The sequence below is a fragment of the Ovis canadensis genome, chromosome 17 (genome assembly GCF_042477335.2).
Source record: "Ovis canadensis isolate MfBH-ARS-UI-01 breed Bighorn chromosome 17, ARS-UI_OviCan_v2, whole genome shotgun sequence".
NCBI lineage: Eukaryota > Metazoa > Chordata > Mammalia > Artiodactyla > Bovidae > Ovis > Ovis canadensis.
This window is the reverse complement of record NC_091261.1, coordinates 56,469,545-56,496,506: the sequence shown is the minus strand read 5'-3', so window position 1 is coordinate 56,496,506 and position 26,962 is coordinate 56,469,545. Positions and strand designations below refer to the sequence as shown.

Genomic DNA, 26,962 nt, shown 5'->3' with positions numbered 1-26,962 from the left:
TATATTTGAATCAAACTGGAAGCAAACCTATGTAGTGACCCCAGACTCTTGAGAGCCATAAATAAACAAGCTGTCTAGCATCAAATAGTCCTGAGTGTGTGGCTCAACACAAGGTTTTCCTTGTGTTTTAAAAGCAAGAATCTGGACTTCTCTGGTGGTTCAGTGGTTAAGAATCCACCTGCCAATGCAGGGGACTCGAGTTCCATCCCCGGTCTGGGAAGATCCCACATACCACAAGGCACCTAAGCCCAAATGCCTCAACTACTGAGCCTGCATGCCCTAGAACCCACGCTCCACAACAAGAGAACCCACCACAATCGGAAGTCTGGGCACCATGACTAGAGTGTGGCCCCTGCTTGTCACAACTAGAGAAAAGCTGGCCTAGCAACAAAGACTCAGCACAGCGCCCCCCCCAAAAAAAAACAAACAAACAAACAAACAAAAACCAAACAACCAGCAACAACAAGAAACAAGAATCTTTGCAGCCCATTCATGTGAAATAGGGATGGAGACTTTTAGAAAGAACCCCAACCTCCAGGCTGACAAGAGCTTATAGCTGCCCTCGTCCCCACACATTCGTGCCTCTTTCTGCTTCTGTTTTCTGCCCCTCACTCTGCCTTCCCTGGGATCCCTCTCTCTGCTCTGAAACATCGCAGCTGTAAATGCTACATGCAAGAACAGGTCTGGGGATGTGTATAGCTTATGTCAGTGCGTTGTCCACTGAGACCTTCCTGACTCCTGTTACCTGGGCCATGGGGATGAGGGATGATGTGAGAACATTTTCTGTTCAATTTGAAGCGGGCTGTTCTAATTCCAGATTCCCGTGTAACTTTGTGGGGGTTTTCCTTTTTTTTTTTTTTTGCTGGAAGCAGCAAAGCAATTTTCTCTCTGCATGTTTCCCTCACCTGCCTTGCAGGTTTACACACTGAATATAAACCGTGAATGTGAGAATCAAGAGGCTGGGGGCCTCACACTGGACCCGTGAGATTTAACAGAGGCGAGAGGACTTGAGTCTGGAGATCACAGAGGATCACATTTAGAATTTAATTCCTTTCTGTCACCAGACCTGCCCCTGCCCAGAACTCCACAGGGACAGTGAAGGCGGAAAAACTCAAGTTTCCCGCAAATGAGGGACTCCGCCTTCCCCAGGCCTCTGGATGAGGTCCTTGGTGGGCATCTCTGACATGCTCCTGATGGCTGTGGGTGTGCTGATGTGTCCCACCCAGGCCCTTCTCGCTGTCTCTGGCTGTGCTCAGCTGCACGTGGAGGGAAGAGGCAGGTCTGGAGGCTGGGGTCCATCTGGGACTGAGGCCCAGCTTTCCTCTGAGGATGAGAACAAGTGTGTATGTCTGTCCACAGACAGGACAGACAAACTTAAGCCCTAAGGAGCCTCTCTTGGCTGGTGGACCTTGCAGGGTTGGTGGAGATGGGGATTCAGGCAGCATTTGAATGGAGAGAGCCTGGGGGCTGTGGATAAGGGCCTCTGATGAGCTGATCACACACTGAGGGATCTTGGGAGGGTCTGAGTGCAGCGCCTGTGGGTTCTCAGTGCCTGAGACATGGCCCACTCCTCCTGGGAGCCAGAAAGGGCAAAGCCCAGTGTAAATGGTGCTGGAGTTGGGGGGAGGGTGTGGAGCCAGAGAGCCTCCCTGATCCCCTGCTCCATGAGATCAAAGGTCTCAGTTTCTCAGCCCACCTGAACTTTCACCCTCAGCATTTGTACAACTCAACCCACCAGGCTGCTTTGGTCTCCCCATCCAGAGGTGAATCTCAGGGGTCTCTTTCGCCGGGCTCTGCCTTGCCCCAATCCTGCCAGTGCTGGAAACTGTCTTACCATCTTCAGGAGGGGCTGCTTCTGCTGTGCTATGCTGCCTGTGATTCTGTGAGTGAAAGAAATACCTGAAAATTCCAGAAGGCTGAGGCTGGATGAAGGGTGTTCCCTGTCATCCCCCACTCAACAATACCTCTGTCATTCTTGTTTCCATAAAGTGGGGATACATTTCAGCCATGCAGAGGCCTGGCCCGTGGCTCATGAGATAAGCCTGATCAGAGAGGAGGGTGAACAGCAGAGGGGGCTGCTCCAGACCTCCTGCTGACTAACAGCCGGGCACACATGCCTGCAGCTCTGGGTAGGGGGCAGGGGTGAGCTAAGACCCCCGCCATTGCTTCCGTTGTTCAGTCGCTCAGTCATGTCCAACTCTTTGAGACCCCCTGGACTGAAGCATGCCAGGCTTCCCTGTCCTTCACCGTCTACCTGAATTTGCTTAAGCTCACATCCATTGAATTGGTGACCATTCATCCTCTGTCATCCCCTTCTCCTCTTGCCTTCAATCTTTTCCAGCATCAGGGTCTTTCCCAATGAGTCAGCTCTTTCCATCAGGTGGCCAAAGTCTTGGAGCTTCAGCTTCAGCATCAGTCCTTACAATGAGTATTCAGGGTTGATTTCCTTTAGGATTGACTGGTTTGATCTCCTTGCTGTCTGAGGGACTCTCAAGAGTCTTCTCTAGCACCACAGTTTGAAAGCATAAATACTTTGGTGCTCAGCCTTCTTTCTGGTCTGCCATTGCTTTCAGTTCAGTTCAGTCGCTCAGTCATGTCCGACTCTTTCCGACCCCATGAATTGCAGCACGCCAGGCCTCCCTGTCCATCACCATCTCCCGGGAGTTCACTCAGACTCACGTCCATCAAGTCGGTGATGCCATTCAGCCATCTCATCCTCTGTTGTCCCCTTCCTCCTGCCCCCAATCCCTCCCAGCATCAGAGCCTTTTCCAATGAGTTAACTCTTCACATGAGGTGGCCAGAGTACTGGAGTTTCAGCTTTATCATCATTCCCTCCAAAGAACACCCAGGGCTGATCTCCTTTAGAATGACTGGTTGGATCTCCTTGCAGTCCAAGGGACTCTCAAGAGTCTTCTCCAACACCACAGTTCAAAAGCATCAATTCTTTGGTGCTCAGCCTTCTTCACAGTCCAGCTTTACTAAGTGTCAAAGTAAGGGACATAGTGCTCCATGTGTGTTGCTTGGCACAGTGATAGACAAGCGTCCTTCCAACTAATGCATAAGTTAAACTATATTCAGTTGGCCCTCCATATCTGCTGGTTCCACATCCATAGAAACAACCAACCTCAGATGGAAAATATTGGAAACAAATTTCAGAAAGCTCCAAAAAAGAATATCAATTTGCCATGCACTGACAACTATTTACATAGCATTTACATTGTATTAGGATTATACATAATCTACAGATGATTTAAAGTATATGGGAGTTGCATATTTTGAAGAATCCATGCATCTAGGGGATAAATCCCACTTGATCATAGTGTATGATCCTTTTAAATGTGTTCTGTTTAATGTGGGATTCTATTTGCCAGTGTTTGCTTGAGGACTTTTGTGTCTATGTTTATCAGTGATAATGATCAGTAATTTTCTGTTTCTGTGAAATCTTTGTCTGGTTTTGGTTTCAGGATGATGTTGACCTCATAGAATGAACTTGAGAGTGTTCTTTCCTCTGCAGTTTTTGGAAGAGTTTGAGAAGGGTGGGTGTTAGCTTTTTAAATGTTTGATGGAATTTGCCTGTGAAGTCAACTGGTTCTGGACTTTGTTGGAAGATTTTTAATTACAGTTTCAATTCCATTACTTGTGATTTGCCTGTTTGTATTTCCTATTTCTTCTTGGTTCAGTTCAGTTCAGTTCAGTTCATTTGCTCAGTCGTGTCCAACTCTTTGCGACCCCATGAATTGCAGCACGCCAGGCCTCCCTGTCCATCACCAACTCCCAGAGTTCATTCAAACTCACGTCTATCGAGTTGGTGATGCCATCTCATCCTCTGTCGTCCCCTTCTCCTCCTGCCCCCAATCCCTCCCAGCATCAGAGTCTTTTCCAATGAGTCAACTGTTTGCATGAGGTGGCCAAAGTATTGGAGTTTCAGCTTTAGCATCATTCCCACCAAAGAATACCCAGGGCTGATCTCCTTTAGAATGGACTGGTTGGATCTCCTTGCAGTCCAAGGGACTCTCAAGAGTCTTTTCCAACACCACAGGTCAAAAGCATCAATTATTCAGTGCTCAGCTTTCTTTACAGTCCAACTCTCACATCCATACATGACCACTGGAAAAACCATAGCCTTGGCTAAACAGACCTTTGTTGGCAAAGTAATATCTCTGCTTTTTAATATGCTGCTTTAGGTTGGTCATAACTTTCCTTCCAAGGAGTAAGTGTTCAGTCTTGGAAATTTGTACCTTTCTAAGGCAATGGCACCCCACTCCAGTACTCTTGCCTGGAAAATCCCATGGACGGAGGAGCCTGGTGGGCTGCAGTCCATGGGGTCACTAGGAGTCGGACACGACTGAGAGATTTCACTTTCATGCATTGGAGAAGGAAATGGCAACCCACTCCGGTATTCTTGCCTGGAGAATTCCGGGGATGAGGGAGCCTGGTGGGCTGCCATCTATGGGGTCGCACAGAGTTGGACACAACTGAAGCGACTTAGCTGCAGCAAGAATTTGTCCATTTCTTCCAGGTTGTCCATTTTATTGGCCTATGCATGCTTATAGTAGTCTTTTATGATCCTTTGTATGTCTGTGGTGTCAGTTGCAATTTCTCCTTTTTAATCTCTAACTTTATTGATTTGAACTCTCTTCTTAATGGGTCTGGCTAAAGGTTTATCAATTTTGTTTATCTTCTCAAAGAATCAGCTTTTAGTTTCATTGATTTTTTTTAAAGATTTTTTTTCATATAGACCATTTTTATAGTTTTTATTGAATTTGTTACAGTATTGCTTCTGTTTCATGTTTCTGTTTTTTTGGCCCCAAGGCATGTGGGATCTTAGCTCTCTGACTGGGGCCCAGACTCATGTCCCCTGCAATGGAAGGTGGATTCTTAACCACTAGGCCACCAGAGAAGTCCTAGTTTCATTAATTTTTGCCAATGTTTTCTTCATTTCTGTTTCATTTTTGTGCTGACTTTTATGATTTCTTTCCTTCTACTAACTTTGGGTTTGGTTTGTTCTTCTTTCTCTAGTGGCTTTAGGTATAAAGTTAGGTTGTTTATTTGAGACTTTTCTTATTTCTTGAGGTAGGATTGAATTGTTATAAACTTCTCTCTTAAAACTGCTTTTGCTGAACCCCATAGATTTTGGGTTGTTGCGTCTTTGTTGTCATTCTTTTTTTTTTTATGTGCTATTTGATTAGATGCTCAACATCACTAATGTCGACTGGAAAAAATAGTCACAACCTAGAAACTGAGATTTGTGTTTTATCTGCTGGGGATTTTTAGGACGTCAAGCCTGACACTTGAAGCTGTCACGCGACAGCATCCCAAGTGACCCCGAGAGAACTGTTCTGAGGAGGTGGTGGGAAGGAGTCAGGTTATACAGACGCTGGCAACAAGGAGCAGTTAGGTTAAACAAGAAGATATTGAGGAAAACCAGATATCTCAAGTTAAGGAATTTGGTACTTTTCTGTGTATGGGAAGGTGTAAGCGTCTGGGCTTACTGGAATCATTCCTTTCATATGCATCTCAGCTCTCTGGGGCCAGCATCCTGGTTTTTTCTTGTCCCCAGCCTCCTCGGTGTCACAGTAGGAAGTGGCTGCAGCTTGATGGCTGCCAAATCACAGGCCTCATTCTTCCTGGGCCCTCTCTGGGCTCAGAAACTCACATTTGGAAGGCCAGAATTACTGATAGGTGTAACATCCTTGTTTATTGATATGGTGGGAAACACTCCATTTCTCACTAATTAGAGAAATGCAGGTCAAAACTACCATGAGGTGTCACCTCACACTGGTCAGAGTGGTCATCATCAAAAGTATCTACAAACAATAAATGCTGGCGAGGGTATGAAGAAAAGGGAACCCTCTTGTTTAGTTAATGGGAATATAAGTTGATACAGCCACTATGGCGAACACTACGGAGGTTCCTTAAAAAAATAAAAATAATAGAACTACCGTATGACTCAGCAGTCCCACTACTGGGCATACACCGGAAAGAACCCATAATTCAAAAAGACACTTGCATCCCGGTGTTCATTGCAGCCCTATTCACAGAAGCCAAGACATGGAAAGGATGTAAATGTCTATCAGCAGATGACTGACTAAAGAAGATGTAGTGCGTATTCACAGTGGAATATTACTCAGCCATAAAAGAAACAGAATCGGGTCATTTGTTGAGAGATGAATGAACCTGCTGCTGCTGCTGCTAAGTCGCTTCAGTCGTGTCTGACTCTGTGCGACCCCATAGACGGCAGCCCACCAGGCTCCCCCGTCCCTGGGATTCTCCAGGCAAGAACACTGGAGTGGGTTGCCATTTCCTTCTCCAATGCATGAAAGTGAAAAGTGAAAGTGAAGTTGCTCAGTCGTGTCTGACTCAGCGACCCCATGGACTGCAGCCTACTAGGCTCCTCCGTCCATGGGATTTTCCAGGCAAGAGTACTGGAGTGGGGTGCTATTGCCTTAGTCTGTCATAAATCAGAAAGAGAAAATCTCATATATTAACACATACATATGGAATCTAGAAAAATGGTACCGATGAACCTATTTGCAGGGCAGAAATAGAGACGCAGACACAGAGAACTGACATGTGGACACAGTGGGGGATGGAGAGGGTGGGACAAATAGAGAGAGTAGCGTTGATATTTATACACTGCAGTGTGTGAAACAGACAGCTCATGGGCCGCTGCTGCACAGTGCAGGGAGCTCAGCTCGGGGCTCTGCGATGACCTAGAGGGGTGCGATGGGGCATTGGGAGGGAGGTCCATGAGGGGAGGGGATATATGTATACATACAGCCAACTCACGTTGTTGTACAGCAGAAACTAACAAAACATTGTAAAGCAACTCTACCTGTCCCGCCCCCTGCCTCCAAATATGCTGTCCTCTCTGCCTAGGAGATGAGAAAGGAAGGCATTGACCTTGCTTGTGAAGCTCTCCTCAGTTCCGCAGCAAATGGGGTAGGAATGAGCAGATCCTGCCTCCTAGTTAGAGGGCAGGTTGGTAAGTGATGCTCTCATCTCATTTAAAGGGCATCTGTGGTTGGTTAGTCGCTCAGTCGTGTCTGACCCTTTGCAATCCCATGGACTGCAGCACGCCTCTCTCTGACCACAAACAAACAAAAAAGTCCTCTATCTGACCACAAACAAAAAAACAAAACAACCCCCATAGAAATAGATGCCCAATGGCACAAAGCAAAAGCCCAAGATGATATAGAAAGTGACATGGATATGATGTAGCTTTTGAATTTTATTGCTTGTTTTATTGTTTATCTCTTAATTAGTAAGAATTTCATGAGGGTGCTGGTGGGATAACGTGTCTTACAGACAGGTGTCAATAGCGTGAAGCCCTGGCTGAATCACTGACATTTTTAGACGCTCTCCTGAGATTTTAAGCAAATGATCTTTTCTAGTATATAAAGTGGCAGTAATGATTCCTACTTCAGAGTGTGTTGTGAATAAAAGCTGTAAGTACTCATCTACCATGTTCAATCCATAATAGGCACTCAGTGAATAGACTCTATACTGATTATTCTATGGTTAGAATTTTCGATGATTTTCAATAAAGCCAATCTAAGATTAAAAAAAGTATATCGGAGGATGTGTGTAGGTTATATGCACAAACCACACCATTTTGTATAAGGCACTTGAGTATCCATGGATTTGGGTATCTTTGGGGGTCCTAGAACAAGTCCCCGATGAATACCCAGGGACAATTGTCCTTGAATGAAAAGCAAGCAAGTTTCTAAATGAGGAACATTCATAGGCTGCTGTGGGATAGATTTTCTTTCTTCTAAGGTATGTCTCAAATGGAGACCTCTTGCCGAACCTGCAGCAGTGAACACCTGATTAATCCCACTTGCTTCTCCCCAAATGGGAAACCCTTATGGTTGTTTGTGGGAGTCTCAGATCCCATAGGAGATGTTCCCTGGGGCCCATGTAGCCTTTCCTCATGGGACTTAGGTGCTTAGAAAGAGATGTCTGGTGAAGAATCAGACTTTCCTTGTGGACCACAGGGCTCTGCAGGGTCCTCAGCCTCAGGGCCTAGGGAGGTCAAGGTGGCTGTTGCTTCTCCCCCTTCCCCGATGGGGACCCCCATTTCCTGGGTCCTGGGATGACTGGTGGGGACGGCATCTCCCACATCTCTCTAGGAAAGTGGGCCATGACCTGGCGGACCCGCCCTCCTTTCTCAGGCAGCACCACGCCCAGCGAGTTCACACACACCCTTCCTTCCTCCTGTGCTCCTGGGAACTGTCTAGTCTTTCCTGGAGGCGGGCTGAGAGCCTTTGTTCCATTTTGGCTGCAGATTCCAAACAGAAGGAGGGGATCTGCTTTTCCCATCACAGGAGCCCAGCCGGGAGGAACCCAGACGGGGCTTCCTGTTTCGGGTGTGATCCTGGCCCCAGATCCCGGGGACCGCCGTCTGCTCTCCACCCACCGACCACACAGGCACTTGGCTTCTGGGTTGTGCCTGATTTTTAAATTCCCCTTGAAGAGTGATTTAGGTTCAGAGTCAGAGGGTCAGGGCTCCAGTCTCTGTGCCACTCCCATGTGGAAATACTTCCTTGTGCTCAGAGCAGAGCTGGCGATGAGAGAAGGGGTGGCTCCTCATCCTGGGGAAGCCCTCAGGGCCTCGGACAACGTTGCTGGCTTGCTCCTTCTAGTCCTGGCTGCCCTAACGTTTATTCCATTACAGAAGCATCACACAAATGCATTCCTTGTTTAAAAATGGTGCATAGTAAACAAATGGGACCTAATTAAACTTAAAAGCTTTTGCAAGAGAAAGGAAGCCATGACAAAATGGAAAGACAACCTACTGAAGGAGAAAAGTTACTTGCAAATGATATGGCTGATAAGGGATTAATATCCAATGTATACAAACAGCTTACACAATTTGACATTAAAAAAAAAACCCGATTTAAAAATAGACAGAAGGACTGAATAGATGTTTTTCCAAAGAGGAAATGCAGATGGTCAACAGGCATGTGAAAAGATGTTTAACATCTCAAGTCAGCAGAGAAATGTAGGTCAAAACCTTGAGGAGTTATCATATCACACCTATCAGAAAATGGCCATCGTCAAAAAATAACACAAATAGCAAATGAGGATGTGGAGGAAAGGGAATACAGTGTTGGTGAGAATGGAAATTGGTGCAGTCACTGGGGAAAACAGTATGTTGTTGTTCAGTTGCTAAGTTGTGTCTGACTCTTTGCGACCCCATGGACTGCAGCACACCAGTGGGCCTTCCTGTCTCTCACCATCTCCCAGAGTTCGCCCAGGTTCATGTTCGTTGAATCAGAAAATAGTATAGAGACTCCTTAAAGAACTGAAAATAAGAACTGCCATATATATGACCCAGCAATTCCACTCCTGGGTGATGTCTGAAAAAAAAAAAACCCAGAGCACTAATTTGAAAAGATACATGCACCCCAATGTTCACAGCAGCATTTACAATCTCCAGGGTATGAAAGTGTCCATTAACGAATGGATAAAGGACATGTGGTATATATACACAATGGAATACTTCAGTTCAGTTCAGTCGCTCAGTCACTTCCAACTCTTTGTGATCCCATGAACCACAGCACACCAGGCCTCCCTGTCCATCAGCAACTCCCGGAGTTTACCCAAACTGTTGTCCATTGAGTTGGTGATGCCATCTAACCGTCTCATCCTCTGTTGTCCCCTTCTCCTGCCTTCAATCTTTCCCAACATCAGGGTCTTTTCAAATGAGTCAGCTCTTTGCATCAGGTGGCCAAAATACTGGAGTTTCAGCTTCAACATCAGTCCTTCCAATGAACACCCAGGACTGACTTCCTTTAAGATGGACTGGTTGGATCTCCTTGCAGTCCAAGGGACTCTCAAGAGTCTTCTCCAACACCACAGTTCAAAAGCATCAATTCTTCTGCGCTCAGCTTTCTTCACAGTCCAACTCTCACATCCATACCTGACTACTGGAAAAACTATAGCCTTGACTAGATGGACCTTTGCTGACAAAGTAATATCTCTGCTTTTTAATATGCCGTCTAGGTTGGTCATAACTTTCCTTCCAAGGAGTAAGCGTCTTTTAATTTCATGGGTGCAGGCACCATCTGCAGTGATTTTGGAGCCCAGAAAAATGAAGTCAGCCACTGTTTCCCCATATATTTGCCATGAAGTGATGGGACCAGATGCCATGATCTTCGTTTTCTGAATGTTGAGCTTTAAGCCAACTTTTTCACTCTCCTCTTTCACTTTCATCAAGAGGCTTTTTAGTTCCTCTTCACTTTCTGCCATAAGGGTGGTGTCATCTGCATATCTGAGGTTATTGATATTTCTCCCGGCAATCTTGATTCCAGCTTGTGCTTCATCCATCCCAGTGTTTCTCATGATGTACTCTGCATAGAAGTTAAATAAGCAGGGTGACAATATACAGCCTTGATATACTCCTTTTCCTATTTGGAACCAGTCTGTTGTTCCATGTCCAGTTCTAACTGTTGCTTCCTGACCTGCATACAGATTTCTCAAGAGGCAGGTCAGGTGGTCTGGTATTCCTATCTCTTTCAGACTTTTCCACAGTTTATTGTGATCCACAGTCAAAGGCTTTGGAATAATAATGCAGAAATAGATGTTTTTCTGGAACTCTCTTGCTTTTTTGATGATCCAGCGAATGTTGACAGTTTGATCTCTGGTTCCTCTGCCTTTTCTAAATCCAGCTTGAACATCTGGAAGTTCACAGTTCACATATTGCCGAAGCCTGGCTTGGAGAATTTTGAGCATTACTAGTCTGTGAAATGAGCACAGTTGTGTGGTAGTTTGAGCATTCTTTGGCATTGCCTTTCTTTGGGATTGGAATGAAAACTGACCTTTTCCAGTCCTGTGGCTACTGCTGAGTTTTCCAAATTTGCTGACATATTGAGTGCAGCACTTTCACAGCATCATCTTTTAGGATTTGAAATAGCTCCACTGGAATTCCATCGCCTCCACTAGCTTTGTTCGTAGTGATACTTCCTAAGGCCCAGTTGACTTCACATTCCCAGGATGTCTGGCTGTAGGTGAGTGATCACACCACTGTGATTATCTGGGTCGTGAAGATCTTTGGAATACTTACTCAGCCATAAAAAATAATGAAATTTTGCCATTTGCAGCAACATGGATGGAGGGCATGATGCTAAGTGAAATAAGTCAGACAGAGGAAGACAAATACTGTGTGATATCACTTGTAGGTGGAACCTAGAAGAATACAACAAACTAGTGAATATAACAGAAGAGAAGCAGACTCACAGATATTGAGAACAAATTAGCGATTGCCAGTGGGAAAGGGTACATAGTGGTGTCCTGGAGAGGTCTGGTGTTACTTAGGGCCGAGGAAGCCTCGCTGATACTGGGTGGGGCTCACCTCCAGGTTCTTATTTGTATTTTTGACTTTATGGGTTTCACATGTTGCCATTTCCCTGCTAATGACCTTCTGTGGTTCTGAATGGCTGTAGCCACAGGGCTGTCTGTGAGCACAAAGGCCACAGCAGACTGAGACAGGAGGAGGGGCAGAAGAGGAAGCCTCTGGCTAGCTTTTAGTGTTTCTCAAGTTCCTGTGAGAACCTGAAGGACCTGTGAAAACCCAGAGGCTGTTCCCACTCCCAGAGTTTCAGGTTCTGTGGTGGGGCCCTGGGATGCTGAGGTTTCTGTGGGGACCATACTTTTTTTTAAAAAAAGGTTATATTCCATTTACAATTATTATAAAATATTTGCTATATTCCTTGTGTTGTACAGTTTATCCTTGTGGATTGTGTTTATGTGTTAATCGCTCAGTCATGTCTGACTCTTTGTGACCTCATGGACTGTAGCCCACCATGGAATTTCCCAGGCAAGAATACTGGAGCGGGTTGCCATTTTCTACTCCAGGGGTCTTCCTAACCCAGGGATCAAACCTGCATCTCTTGTGTCTCCTGCATTAGCAGGCAGGTTCTTTACCACCAGTGCCACCTGGAAAGCCCATCCTTGTAGCTTATTTTATTTTTATTTATTATTTTATTGTTATTATTTTTTTAAGTTTTTCTTCTTGTAGCTTATTTTATTCCTGTTAAGTTGTTCAGTCATTAAGTCGTGTCCAACTCTTTGCAACCTCATGGACTGCAGCACGCCAGGCTTCCCTGTCCTTTACTATCTCTCAGAGTTTGCTCAAATTCATGTCCGTTGAGTAAGTGATCCTCTCTAACCATCCCATCCTCTGCTGCCCTCTTCTCCTTTTGCCTTCAATCTTTCCCAGCATCGGGCTTTTTTCCAATGAGTTGGCTCTTCGCCACAGGAGGCCAAAGTACTGCAGCCTTAGCTTCAGCATCCGTCCTTCCAATGAATATTCAGAGTTGATTTCCTTTAAGACTGCCTGGTTTGATCTCCTTGTTGTCCAAGGGACTCTCAAGAGTCTTCTTCAGCACCACAGTTTGAAGACATTTATTCTTTGGTGCTCAGCCTTCTTTATAGTCCCACCCTCACATCTGTACACGACTACCGGAAAAACTATGACTTTCACTATATGAACCTTTGCTGGTGAAGTTTTGTCTTTGCTTTTTAATATATTGTCTAGGCTTGTCATAGCTTTCCTTCCAAGGAGTAAGCACCTTTTAATTTCATGGCTGCAGTCATCATCATTGTCCGCACTGATTTTGGAGCCCTAGAAAATAAAATCTGTCACTGCTTCCACTTTTTCCCCTTCTATTTGCGATGAAGTGATGGGACCGGATGCCATGATCTTAGTTTTTTGAATGTTCAGTGTTAAGCCAATCGCCCCTCCTCCCTTTCCTTACCCGCTGGTAACCACTAAACTTGTTCTCTATATCTGTGAGTCTGTCTCTTTTTTGTTATATTCATTTTTTTGTTGTTATTCAGTTACTCAGTCATGTCCAACTCTTTGCAGCCTCATGGACTGCGGCATTCCAGGCTTCCCTGTCCTTTACCATCTCTTGGAGTTTGCTCAAACCCATGTCTATTGGGTCGGTGATTCCATCCAACCATCTTGTCCTCTTTGTCCCCTTCTCCTCTTGCTGTCAATCTTTCCCAGTATCAGGGTCTTTTCTAATGAGTCAGCTCTTCGCATCAGGTGGCCAAAGCTTTAGAGCTTCAGCATTAGTCCTTCCAGTGAATTTTCAGGATTGATTTCCTTTAGAATTGACTGGTTTGATCTCCTTTCAGTCCAAGGGGCTCTCAAGAGTCTTCTCCAACATCACGGTTCAAAAACATCAATTCTTTGGTGCTCAGCCTTCTTTATGGTCCAACTGTCACATCCATACATGACTACTAGAAAAATCATAGCTTTGATTATATGGACTTTTGTTAGCAAAGTAATGTCTCTGCTTTTTAATATGTTGTCTAGGTTTGTCATAGCTTTTCTTCCAAGAAGCAAGTGTCTTTTAATTTCCTTGCTGCAGCTACCATCTGCAGTGATTTTGGAGCCCAAGAAAATAAAGCCTCTCACTGTTTCCATTGTTTCCCCATCTATTTGCCATGAAGTGATGGGACCAGATGTCATGATCTTCATTTACTGAATATTGAGTTTTAAATCAGCTTTTTCACTCTCCTCTTTCACTTTAATCAAAAGGTTCTTTAGCTCCTCTTCACTTTCTGCCATAAGAGTGGTGTCATCTGCATATCTGAGGTTATTGATATTTCTCCCGGCAATCTTGATTCTAGCTTGTGCTTCATCCAGCCCAGTATTTTGCATGATGTACTCTGCATATAAGTTAAGTAAACAGCGTGACAATATACAGCCATGATGTACTCTTTTCAAAATTTTGAATCAGTCTGTTGTTTCATGTCTGGTTCTGACTGTTGCTTCTTGACCTGCATACAGGTTTCTCAGGAGGCAGGTTAAGGTGGTCTGGTATTCCCATCTCTTGAAGAATTTTCCACAGTGTGTTGTGATCCACACAGTCAAAGCCTTTAGCATAGCCAGTGAAGCCGAAGTAGGTGTTCTTCTGGGATTCTCTTGTTTTTTTTTTTTTTTCTATGATCCAACAGATGTTGGCTATTTGATCTCTGGTTCTTGATTTATCAACTGGGAATTGGTTAGATACCGTTGATTCTGGTTTCCTATGGAGCTGCTGGCTTCCTGAGCTCCCTGGCAAGATTCTTGGAGAAGCCTCTGTGTGTTGCTGAGGGTACAGCAGCTGATACCAGATACTCCGAGCTGGCATCCAGGAGTAGCCTGGGGACAAGACTTTCTCTCTTAAGGGAGTAAGAGTCCTAGTAACAGGGTTGTTGACAGATCTGTTCACTTGTTCATTGGTTCAATAGTATTTAGTAAGCACCTGCTGTGTGCCAGGCACTAGGGTAGGCACAGGGGATATGAGGAAACGAGACAGCCACAGGTTCTCTGTGTGCACGTTCTAGAGAGGAAGCCAGCAAACAAGGAAGTAAGTAAATATGCAACGTGCTGTGTGATCAGTACTATGAAAACTTGGTAAGAGGAAGGGGTAGGTTGAAATTGATTTGAATGGGCAGACGGGTCTCCTGAGGAGAGACCTGAAGGCAGGGAGCGTTGTCTTGGGGGAAGAGCTTTCTAGCAGAAGGACCCAGCAAGTGCAAAGGACCTGAGTGCAAAGGAGCCCTGATATGTGTGGGCAAAGGAGCGCCATGTGAGAGATGGGGCTGGGTGACCCACCTTCTCTGTCCACAAGGGTTGCAGCGGAAAGTCAAAGGCTTTGTGTGTCCACAACCTGGGGTCTTGGGGGTCACGAGCGTTTGGCTTTCACATCAGTGTTGGCAACTTGTCTTCTTGGCTGTATCATGAGGTGTGTCCATCCTCTCTCATTTCAGACTCAAAGGCAGTACATTGAGGCCACCAATGAGAGCAACCGAATCTTCCTGTATTGTGCCTTCCTGGACTTCAGGTACTGTCTGCGTGGGAGGGTCCCTGGGCGAGGAGGGGGCAGAGGAGGGGATAGAGGGAGTTGGAGAAGAGTGAGGGAGGTGGCCAGGATGTCCGTGCTCAGTCACACACCCGACCAGATTATGATCTACCTTTTTTTTTTTTTTTTTTTGCTTCTTATCTTCTCCTTTTCTGACTCCATTTGGATTTTTCTGTTTATTTTTTATGCCATTTTTTCTCTGCTATTGACTCCTGGTGTCTACTTCCTTTTAATTTTTTTGTAAGGTTGCCCTAGAGGGCTTAGAATATATATCTTTAATTCATCTGTGTCTACCCGCCAATAATATTATACCACCTCACATGTACTTGGAGACAATACAACAATCATTTCATAACTCTTCTTGCCCATAATTAGTACTATTCTTATTATACATTTTATCTTTACAGATGTCATAAATGCACAGTATGTTGGGAGTATTGTTACTCTAGGTAATTAGTTGTCCTCTAAAGCAATTGAAATTGATAAAGTGATAATTGTGGGGACTTCCTTGGTGATCTAGGGGCTAAGACTCTGAGCTCCCAATGCAGGGGCTACAGGTTCAATCCCTGGTCAGGGAACTAGATCCCGAATGTCGCAACTAAGACCCAGAGCAGTCAAATAAATAAATAAAAATAAATATTAGAAACATAATAATTTCCCTTCACGTTTTCAATCACCAGCTATTTTATTTCTTTGTATAGAACACACTTTCTGTCCGGTATGTTCCTGTAACTCTTCTTGTAGGGCGAGTCTGCTGGTAGCAAGTCCTGTTCGTATTTTTCTGAGAACACGCACTTTTATTTTTGACAGATGGTCTCATTGAGCTTAGAATTCTAGGTTATGTTTTTCCTAGACTTACACTTTAGCAAATGATAGCGGCAATATATTAAAGCATTATTCTTTTAAAAATAAAACATTACTTAGAGAAGCACATGTGCTCTTGGGCCTTTAGATCTTATCCTGATTTCCTTTCCTAGAGCCTGCAGTAACACGGCGGGGAGATTTTTGTGTGTATTTTTCAGTAACTTATGCGTGTTTTATATTTACGTTACCAGGAAACATATGGTTGTTTAGTTCCGTGTTTCTTGTATCATTCCACCATCCTTTCTTGTGTGCATTGTGCCCACAGCTGCAGAATACACATAATATGTAGCATTTTCATATTTATATATACACATTCCATTTATGCCTGTGGGTGAATGGTTTTCTGCTCAGATGCCAACATCCTCGGTCACAACAGGTATTTTCCTGTTGTTTGACATCGCTTGGCCTGGCTTCCACGGCAGATTTATTGACGCACAAACTGGGGAGCGAGGCTTCTTGTTTCCATGGGCTCCCTGGGATGCAGCTCTCTACACGCAGGCAGAGGTGACACTACCCGGGGCTCAGGTCCCCTGGCTAATGAAGACATCGTCACACCCTCGTGGCTCCGTTCGGGAAAATGTGACTTTCTTGGTTGGCTTCTAATTCATCGTCACTCTTGGTGTCAGTGCAAGGCGCACTTTCCACCCCTGTGATCACGCTGCCCAGATTCTGTGCCTGCTAGTTTTCCGGTCACCTTCTAATTCAAGCGTGGGACTCATATATTCAGTAGACAAAGGTCGCATACAGCCCAGCAGCGGGGGTCTCTGGCTTTCCTCAAGGAATGGGAGCCAGTTAGCCCTCACAGGTGGTATGGTGGGGGAGGGCCTGCCCATCTCTAAGGCCCTTTGATTCTGATCTCATCGTGGGGTGGCAGCTCTAAACTGATAGGTTCCAGTGGTCCTGGCTGTGCTGTCCAGTCTCTGCTAAATGCCCCCACCTCGCTTGTCATGAACCTCGCCTCCAAAGCCCCTGTTCCCATGTCATCAGGCTCAGCACCACCCTGAGTCCCTGCCCGATGACCCTTTCAACCCCACCCACCCTTAGGTTGCATCCTGCTCAAGGCTCACCGGGAGTTACAGTCACAGTATCCTCATGGGGACACCATCTGCCTCAGGGATGAAAAGAAAGATGCTGCCCGTGTGTGCTTCGTTCACTGGGCGTGAGCAGGAGCAGGCAGGACTGTCTTTATACATCACCCTCTGGGATGGCCGCATTCCTCACCCACGGCTGATGTTGTCATGAAAACCAAACATAAAGCAAAGCGAAACTAGAGCCTTTAAACTGCTTCAGCTTTATAAAACCTTTCCCCAGGGCCCCTGCCTTTGGCCAGAGCAAAGATTTGTCTTTGCTGATCATTCAGAGTTGCAGTTTCTGGCAAGAACCATTTAAACATCTTTTTTTTTTTTTTTTTGATTTGAAAATATAGAGCAGTACAGAGAAGAAAATTGTAATTGCTAATATTCTCACCATAAGAATGAACCCCCGTTAGCATTTGAGCACCGTTGCTTCAAGTAATTTTTGTCTTGGTTTGTACTTGAAGAAATGATGCAGGTAATATGTCAAAATGTGATTGTTTAAAGAATTAGAACATTATAAAGAAAAGCAAACATGTGAAAGACGTTTGCATCTTACCCTAGTGTTTTGCCCTCTCTGTGGGGAGTTTTCTGAATAACTTATGTATAGTGTGTAGTTATATTCATAGAAAATATCTGATCTTCTTTTGAATCATGCCCTTGCTTCATTATTATGCATTCAACATTGGATGTTATGTTTGTGTGTTTTATCCATATGAATACATGTCGCTTTTTGCTAGTGTTTATGCCTTATCCAGGTCCCTGAGGTAGACATTAGTGTGAAAGTGTTAGTCGCTCAATTGTGTCCAACTCTTTGCAACCCCATGGACTATAGCCTGCCAGGCTCCTCTGTCCATGGGATTCTCCAAGCAAGATTACTGGATTGGGTAGCCATTCCCTTCTCCAGGGGATCTTACTGACCCAGGGATCAAACCCGAGTCTCTTGCATCGCAGACAGATTCTCTGTCTGAGCCACCAGGGAGGTGGACATTAGAACTTTAAAGTGTTCTCTAACATCACCTGTCATTCAGTAAATACCCCAGATGTGTCCCTGTGCACATAGCTCAGAATTCTCTAGTTGGGGTTGCTGGGTTGCAGGACCTATACACTCCATTTTTATGAAATTTTTACTGAAATATAATTGATTTACAATGTTGTGTTAATTTATTCTGTACAGCAAAATGACTCAGTTATATATACATATACATTCTTTTTCATATTCTCTTCCATTATGGTTCATCACAGGATATTGAATATAGTTCCCTGTGCTACATGGTAGGACCTGGTTTATCCATTTCATATATAGTAGTTTGCATCTGCTAATCCCAAACTCCCAACCCTTCTCTCCTCTTCCCCTCCCCCTTGGCAACCACAAGTCTGTGCTTTGTGTCTGTGAGTCCTTTTTGTCTCTTAGATGTGTTAATTTGTATCATATTTTAGATTCCACACATAGTGATATATGGTATTTGTCTTTCTCTTTCTGACTTTTTTAGTGTGATCATCTCTAGGCTCATCTGTGTTGGTGCAAATGGCATTATTTCATTCTTTTTAATGGCTGAATAATATTCCACTGTATACATGTACCGTATCTTCTTTATCCATTCATTTGTCAGTGGACATTTAGGTTGCTTCCCTATCTTATTGGAAATAGTTATTGTAAATAGTGCTGCCGTGAATATTGGGGTGCATGTGTCTTTTCAAATTAGAGTTTTGTTTGAGTACATGCTCAGCAAAGGAAACCATAAGCAAAAAGAAAAGACAACCACAGAATGGGAGAAAGTATTTGCAAATGATGTGACCGACAAGGGGTTAATTTCCAAAATATACAGACCGTTCATACAACTCAGTAACAGAAACAAAGACACTCGATCGAAAAATGGTACCAGATCCGCATAGACATTTCTCCAAAGAAGACCTTCAGGCGGCTGAGAGACACTTCATGTTCATTGGACATCAGACCAGGTGTTTTGCAAAGTGATCGTGCCAACATGGCTACACAGCTTCCCCCTCCCAGAAGGAAACAGGTGCTTGTTCCCTTGTGGCCCGATCAGCAAGACTCATCCGCCTGATGAGAGAGAACAGTTTCTCAGCCCCTGGGGCAAGGCTGGGCGGTTGCTTCCCGCTGACCTTTCCTTCTGTGTCCTCAGCTCCGGAGAAGGCATCTGGTCGAACCAGGGCTGTGCACTCACAGAAGGGAACCTCAGCTACTCTGTCTGCCGCTGCACACACCTCACCAACTTTGCTATCCTGATGCAGGTGGTCCCGCTGGAGGTAAGCGCCAGGCAGGGAGGGGCTCCTGGGCTGCGAGGAGGCGCCCTTTCTCCATCAGCCCACAGTGGAGGCCGGGTACAGGTCTTCGTCGCCAGTGCCTAGGGGCTTCGGTTGCAGCAGGGCAGATGGGAAGGGACGCCCAGTGGCTGTGGACGTCTGCGAAGCTCCACTGCTTTGGTGAAACCCCCTTTGCTCTAGGTTTACTTGGGCAGCATCTGTGCAGACCCTGGGTCCCTCTTGAGGGTTCGTGTGCAGCCTGGGGGGTGGTCATTGCAGCATTTTCTGCCTTTGGGTCACTGGGCTTTGAAACGCTTCCTGTGCCATGGGATCCAGCAGAGCGTGGTCCTCGACTATAAGCAGTGTGCCTGGATGTCCAGAGGAGGTGTTGCCAGTGGTGATATGCAGAAGCATGTATGTCCAGGGTGGCCACACCATGGTCTCTGAGCATTTCTGCCATGACATAGGAAACCTTGGGCTTCGGACCTGTGTCTAAGGGACCTGACTTCCAGCTCCAGCAGGAGTGAGTCCTGAGGTGGGGGAGGGGATTCCCAGCTGACTCCTGGGTCCTTCTCTCCAAAGCGGGCCAAGATGTCTACCCTCGCGTTAAGGATGGGAGAGGCCCCTCCTGGCTGGGTTTCTCTGCTTCAGAATATTTCATCTTTATTACCTATTTGGCTTGGTCAGCACTAAGGACCGGAGATTAATTTCTTTGGTTCAAGGCAAGCATAGCTTTTAAGAGGAGAGATAAATGGCCTTTAAAAATGCAGATGCCCTAAGTATAGCCCAATAACAAAACTGGCGATTGACATTGGTACAACCCATAGGGTTTATTCAGACTTCTCTAGTTCTCTGTATGGCGGTTTTATCATGTGTAGATTCATGTACATGTCCAGCCAAAATATAGAATTGTCCCATCAATACAGGCTCCCTTGGGCAACCCCTCTAATTTCCCCATCTTCTGTCCCAAACCCCGGGCAACCACTAATCTATTCTCTGTCTCTAATTTTGTTACTTCAAGAATGCTATATAAATGGAATAAGACAATATATAGCCTCTACGGATTGACTTCTTTACTCTGCATAATATCCTCGGAATCCATTCCAATCGTATCAGTAGTTAATTTTTCAAAATTGCTGAGTAGTATTCCATGGTATAAATGTACCACAGTTTGTTTAACCATTCACCTAGTTTGTTGACTGCTTTTTATCATGAAAGGGTACTAAATTTTGTCAAATACTTTTTCAGCATCGACTGAAAACATGTGGCTTTTCACCCCTTAATTCTGTTAATGTGGACAGTTTTTTTTCTCTCACAATATTTATGGTTCTTCCTTTGTTGAATAAGTGATTTACAAATACTTTCTCCCCAACTAATTTTTTGTTATTGTTGCTATCCTTTTTGCTGCTTGCCCTTTTTTTCTTGAGGTAACGGTTTATAACATTATATGTTTCATGTGCAACATTATTTTTCTACTTCTGTATACGTTACATTGACAAAGTGGCAAAAGCAATTCAACTTCTCTGAGAAAGAATAGTCTTTTCAACAAATGTTGTGGGAGCATCCATCGACAAAAGGCTGTATGTTCCTACGTAAAAGAATGAACCTCGACCAAAACCTCGCAATTTATACAAACATTAATTTGAAAGAGATCACAGACAAATATAAAATGTGAAACTATAGAACTTTTAGGAAAAAAAAATTGGAGAAATCTTTAGGACCTAGACCTGGGTGGAGAGTTCTTAGATTTAATACCAAAAAAAAAAAAAGGAAGAATTGATGAATTAGACTTCAGCATAATTAAAAACATCTCCTTTTTGAAAGACTCTGTTAAGAAGATACAGAGATTTTGAAGTAAAAACAAAAGGCCTTGATAATCATGGATAGTTATGCAAAAACAGGAATCTTCAACCTGGCCTTCCAGATACCTTAAAGTATGTCAGAGCTTAAAATCTACTAAAAAATGTTATCTCAGGACTTCCCTGGTGGTACAGTGGATAAGAATCTGCTTGCCGATGCAGGAGGCACAGGTTTGATCCCTGGTCCATACGTCTGATCCCTGGTCCATACGTCTGATCCCTGGGAAGATGCCGCACGCTGCAGAGCATCTAAGCCCATGGGCCACAGCTACTGAGCCTGCGCTCTAGCGCCAGGGAGCCACAGCTACTGAGCCACAGATACTGAGCCTGCGCTCTAGCACCAGGGAGCCACAGATGCTGAGCCACAGATACTGAGCCGGGATGCTGCAACTACTAAAGCAGGCGTGCTCCGGATCCCATGGTCCATAACAAGGGAAGCCATCACAATGAGACACACAGTTGCCGCAGCTAGAGAAAGCACTTGGGCAGCGACAAAGCCCCACTGCAACCAAAAGTAATACAGTTAATTAACTAATAAAAAAGAATATTGTCTCAAACTGCCTCTCCCTACCTCCCCTCCCCCCATTTCTCTCCCCCACACTTGTGTTTATATAAGAACAAGACAGATGTTAGGTGGGCCAGACCTTAGACTTACTAAAAGTATATCTTGCCCAGTGACAGAGCAATTCTACAGACAGGAATGAAGAAATGACAAGAGTTATGTGCAGAAGTGTTCGCAGCATCTTTACTTATAACTCAGATCTGGAAATCATCCAAATGTCCACCAACTCTATACCAGATAAAATCTTATACAGTCATAGATGGAATAATTACAACAAGGATAATGACATGGCATGAACTTTATGTCCCCCTAAAATTCACACATTGGAATCCTAATACTTAATGTGATGGTCATGAACAGGATTAGTAGCCTTATGAAAGAAACCCAAGAAAGCTCTTTTGCCCCCTTCCACCATGTGAGAACACAGAGAGAGTTTGGCAGTCCACAGTCTGTGGGCCCTCACCAGAACCTGACTGTGTTGGCACTCTGATCTCAGACTTCCAGCCTCCAGAACTGTGAGAAATAAATTTCTGCTGTTGAAAAGGCAAAACAAAATTGCAAATGCCCTGGGATGGGGTTCTCTGAACCACAGTGGGTCCCTGCGCGTGATGGCTTCCTTGGCTTCTTAGGGCCCCAAAGGAAATTGAGTTTTCCTGGCGGGGGCGGGAGAGCAGCGAGGTGATGGGATGCCTCCTGGGATCTCCTAAGAAGCAGAGCAGGCCAGGCACCGAGAGACAAGTTTGGTTTCATCCCATACTGTGTTTTGGAAATTGAAAAATTCTATTTATGACTCTGAATTCCTGGCTCCTTTTGAAGATTTTGGGTGATGCTGGGACAGAGTTCTCAGAATAGTGAGGCAAGAGCTGGGTAGGGACCTCTTCTTCCTCCTTCGTCAACAGAGCTGAATGCTGCTGGGAAGTGAGATGCCAGCGCAGGGTGAGTCTCTTTGGCCATATGACCTGCCCTGCTAGGCGCTCTGGTAAATCCACCTCCAGTAACAGGGACCCACTCTCTCGGGGCACATCCATTCTTGGGTCTGTCTGTTTATGAACAGACTCTATTCTCCTGAGGTTTTGTAGTCCAGGTGCTGCATATATTGGGTGGCAGCAAATATTTGATAAGCCCACGATTATACCAGTTTTGTTAGGGAAGGAGAGATTTCTATAGCAACATCCAGGCTGCAAGCGGTGTTTACCTAAGGATCGAAATCTCATCCACCATCATTCGACAAATACCCATCAGGGACCTAAGGTGTCAGGCTTGGAGTTTCATTTGTAAACAAGAAAAGCCATGCGTTTCTGCTTTGGAGTAGTTTATATTCTAGTGGGAAAGACAGATCATAAACAAATTAGCAACTAAATAGGTAATTTCAAAGAGCAGTAAGTTTAGGAAGACCTTTGGGGAGAAGGATGGAAGAGATGGCAGATGGGGAGGAGGGAGGTTGTGGGGAGGAGGCAGGTGTCTCAGAGGAAGTGACAATTGAATGGCCAGAAGAGGCTCGTCTCTAGAAGGCCTGGGAGAGGAATCTTCCAGGTTAAGAACCAGCAAGTGCAGAGGACAGGAGGCAGGAATAGATGAGGTTGGTGTATCATGGAGGGAGGGCAGTGAGCATGGGGAGTTTTCTGTTTGCAAAGCGCATCATGGGTTTTCCAAGCAGACTGTGAATTACTTATGGAGACTCCGGAGAGGACTTCCGGGCGATCCCTCGGAGAACGTGGGGGGGGCCTGACACCCCCTGCACAGTCCACGCGTGTACATGCCCAATGCTGTCTATCTGGACAGACGACCCCCTTTGCTCTTGTGATGCAGCATCAGGTGAGAGTTGGGTTAGCAGACTTTTGAGCAACCCCATCAGACAGAGTCACCAAGAGCCTCTGGGTTTTGCCTGGGAATCCTGATGAAATGAAGCCCAGGTCTGACGGGTCTGGGTCCTCTGGGTGGTGAGTTTTTAGAGGTTCAGAGCAGGTGGTTCTATCATAGGCCTGAGGGGCATGAGCCCACCTCTCCGCCCAGCACCCATCATGGTGAATCTTTGTCCATCAGGTATGAGCCCCAAACACTCCCAGTGGGAATGTTTTTTTAAAGGTGTGACATTTAGGGATGAGTTGATTGGTGCTCCTCCCTTTCTGTTTCCATCCTTCCCACTTGCTCAGTCAAAACCCTTTCTCTTGTTGACCTCAGTTCTTTGATCCTAAATCAGGGAGCATGCTGGGTCGGGAACCAATGGTAGCTGGGGAGACCAGCCGGGGGCAACTGCTAGTGATTTAAAGAAAAATGAAATAAGACAACAAGAGTGCCTTGAAGTGGAGAGGGTAAGTCCCTATTTGCGGGACCCAAGCATCAGCTACTTTGACTGCAAGAGGTGGACCCATTCTAGTGGTCCATCCACTTGGTTCCTTTCTCTGCCTCCCTTGCTTGTCCTGGTCCACAGGTTCTGCTACCACTCATGTCTCTTAGCATATCAGGCCCCAGAAAGTGAGAAGCACGGCCTCCAAGAGGCTCACTCCCCTCCTTCTGTCCTCCACACCGCCCCTTTGTTCTCCCTCCTGCCAGCGCCTTGAACCTCATGGCTCACTCAGCGTCCCTCTGGTGTCATGGGGAAAACCCAGCCACTCTCTTTAGCTCCTGGAAGAGGCACTGTGCTGCCTCCAGGCAGAACCTATGTGGTCCGGTGGTCAAGCCCCCTTCCTTGACAGGTGGAGAAAGTGAGGCCCAGAGGCCGGGGTGGCCCAGCCTGTCATCCATCCATTCATCAGTGAATTGCTGAGTTCCAGGTGACCCCTAGGCTTTGCCTTTTTCTAGAAAATTCAGTGCTCAAGATCTTGAGTGGGGATGGAGACACAGCATGTGAAGGCAGTCATGGTAGGGTAAGGTGGGAAGACAGAGGTGGCCCCATGTGGCCTCCTGAGCTGGGGGTGATGGGCAGAGACCCTGAGGGAGGAAGGGACTCCGGGTGGAGGAGCAGCAGATGCAAAGGCCGGAGCAGGAGTAGCCAGGGCTGGTGCAGCTCCCAGGAAAGGTGCCAGGGGCTTCAGACCTGAATGTCCAGGGGGCTGAGAGTGGTGTGAGTGGGGGGCGTCATGGAGGGTGGGGGCGAGGTGAATTGAGACCCCTCACCCAGCTGACCAGGCAGCCTCTGTGGATGCAGATGCTGCTGCCCCTTTTTTGATTGAGAAAAACTGGAGATTAGTTTTGTGCAAAACTCTTGATTGTTTAGATGTGTCGTTAATTATCCTTTCCAGGCCACGTGTCAGAGGTGGGCCTGGCCCAGTCCGATGCCCACAGACCAGCAGCCTGAACTGCACGTGCTCAGGGACCACTGGCTCTTGTGAAGATGCTGACCTAGGCTCCACAGGTCCAGGTGGGACCTGAGTAGAGCTCAGGCTTTACTGGCTCCAGACTGCTCTCTGAATAGACCCTGGGTGCAGCCATCTCCTCTGTAAAAGTCAGGTCAAGCTTGTGTTCACGTCCTGTGAAAATGGCCAGGCCGATCATTACAGATATGAAGGGTGGGTTGGGGTTAGTCTGATTCCAAGTGTGTGCTCACTAGAGGGTGGAGATGGGTGATCTTGGGTGATCTTGATTGGGGTCTGAAGGGAGGGGGTCGGACAGATCCCCGCTGCGAAGTTAGATGCAGAGGAAGCTAGTGAGACTGCCTTTGGGGAGAGGAGTTCCAGGGACACAGGAAACAAACAAGACAGTGAGCTGCGGGCTGAGCAGACCCAGAGTCAGCAGGGCTAGTGTTCTGCCCTGCAGGGGGGTCTTCAGGGTGCTCCCCTGACAAGGGCAGTTCTGGAGTCATTGGAGGCAGCTATGGTCCAAGGGTGGGTCACAGAGCTGGGTGCCTGCTGATGACAGGCACCGCTTCGGGGTCTGTTGCCTCCTTCGGACCTTGCCGTGGGGGGTGGGGCCTGTCACCATCACCATCACAGATGAGGGCTTGGGGACTTGCCTGAGGTCACCTGGGGACAGAGTCTGAAACTGAGCTCTGCTCTCCGACCCCAGAGCTTAGGCTGGTGGCCATGCCCAGGGATGGCCCACAAGCAGAGCTTCTTCCTCCTCATCCGTTACATGTGTGTGTGCGTGCTAAGTCACTTCAATCATGTCAGATCATGCAATCCCATGGACTGTGGCCCACCAGTCTCCTCTGTCCATGGGATTCTCCCGGCAAGAACACTGGAGTGGGTTGCCATGCCCTCCTCCATGGGATCTTCCCCAGCCAGGGATCAAACCCGCATCTCTTGTGTCTCTTGCATTGGGAGGCAGATTCTTTACCACTAGCGCCACCTGGGAAACACCGATCCTTAAAATACCAAGGACTAAATCTAATTTCCTGTATGATGTGGGTAGGTCTGCAGAGCAGTGGGAGTGGGCAGGGGCTCCCAACACTCAGCAGGAAGTTGTGTTTGTGCCTGTGGGTGGGAGAGGATGGAAGGGAGGAGCTCGGTCCAGGAAACTAAGAAACCAGGGTCACACAGCATCTGTGATTACAGATCCATCCCTACTCAGCAGCGATGCCAGATTTAGACAGCCTGTGGGTGTCTTCGTGGAAGCAAATCATGTCTACTCATTGCCAGGAAAGGTCGATTTGAAAATGGTTTAAAATTATCCATGCTAAAAATGAACATTTTCATGAACATTTAAAAAAAAAACAAGGCAGTTATCACAAGTAGATGCCAGATCCGTGGTGCTTTTGGAGAATTAGTAAAAGCAGCACAGATGGTTTTATTTTCCTGATGTTGAGGCTGAATCTTCCTAAGCTCTGCCTCCCAGCCCTGGTCTCAGGCTCTTGGACAGGTTCTCTCCTCCAAGCTTACATCCACCTGTGAGCCCTTCTCTCTGTCTGTCTCTCCTGGCTCCTCTCCCACCCAGCTTCCTCCTTGGTGGTTGGCTCTTGGAAGACCTTTCCTCCCCGAGTGAGTCAAATAAGAGTCAAGAGAAACTGGGCTGAACCCTGGCCTGTGTGATACACTCCCATTGATGCACTTGTGTGGAATGATCCCAAATGAGTGAGTAACAATTCACAGCTTGGAGAAGCAGTTGCTAAAGACTGAGAGCATATCATTGAGGGCTCCTTCCTGACTCCCAGTGCCATGTGGCTGAACAAGTGCGTGGATGAGGGAGTCAGTTCCACACGGGAGAGGAGCTTAGGGAAACACAGAGTGTTCTCCCTGGATGCTGGAATGCTGAGTGCATGTGGGTTTAGCCTGTAACCCCGATTCCCAGGCATAGGGACTGCAGGTGCGCAAACACAGATGCTAGAACCTCCCTCATCTCCAATGATTGACCAGCAGGGGTCGCCGGGGACCAAGGAACAGAGGCTCCCACTGTCGGGCTGCTCAGGTGGGCTGGTCCAGGCAGGGTCTGGGGATAGGGGCAGGTGGGTTTCTTGTTGAAACCACGGTAACCGCAGTGTCAGACTTATGAATGGAATTTATAGGCAGGGAAATCAGAACAGGCAGGATTTGGAGGAG

General features: G+C 46.2%; 1 protein-coding gene across 2 annotated transcripts in view; it reads left to right on the top strand.

The window, feature by feature from the left end:
- The window catches only part of ADGRD1 (adhesion G protein-coupled receptor D1), a 176,790-nt gene that overhangs the window by 103,678 nt on the left and 46,150 nt on the right, over positions 1-26,962 (top strand). For both annotated transcript variants that reach the window (XM_069558653.1, XM_069558652.1), the window contains 2 exons: positions 14,771-14,844; positions 18,947-19,070. In XM_069558653.1, coding sequence (XP_069414754.1) covers positions 14,771-14,844; positions 18,947-19,070 — 198 coding nt within the window. The remainder of the gene's footprint in view (positions 1-14,770; positions 14,845-18,946; positions 19,071-26,962) is intronic.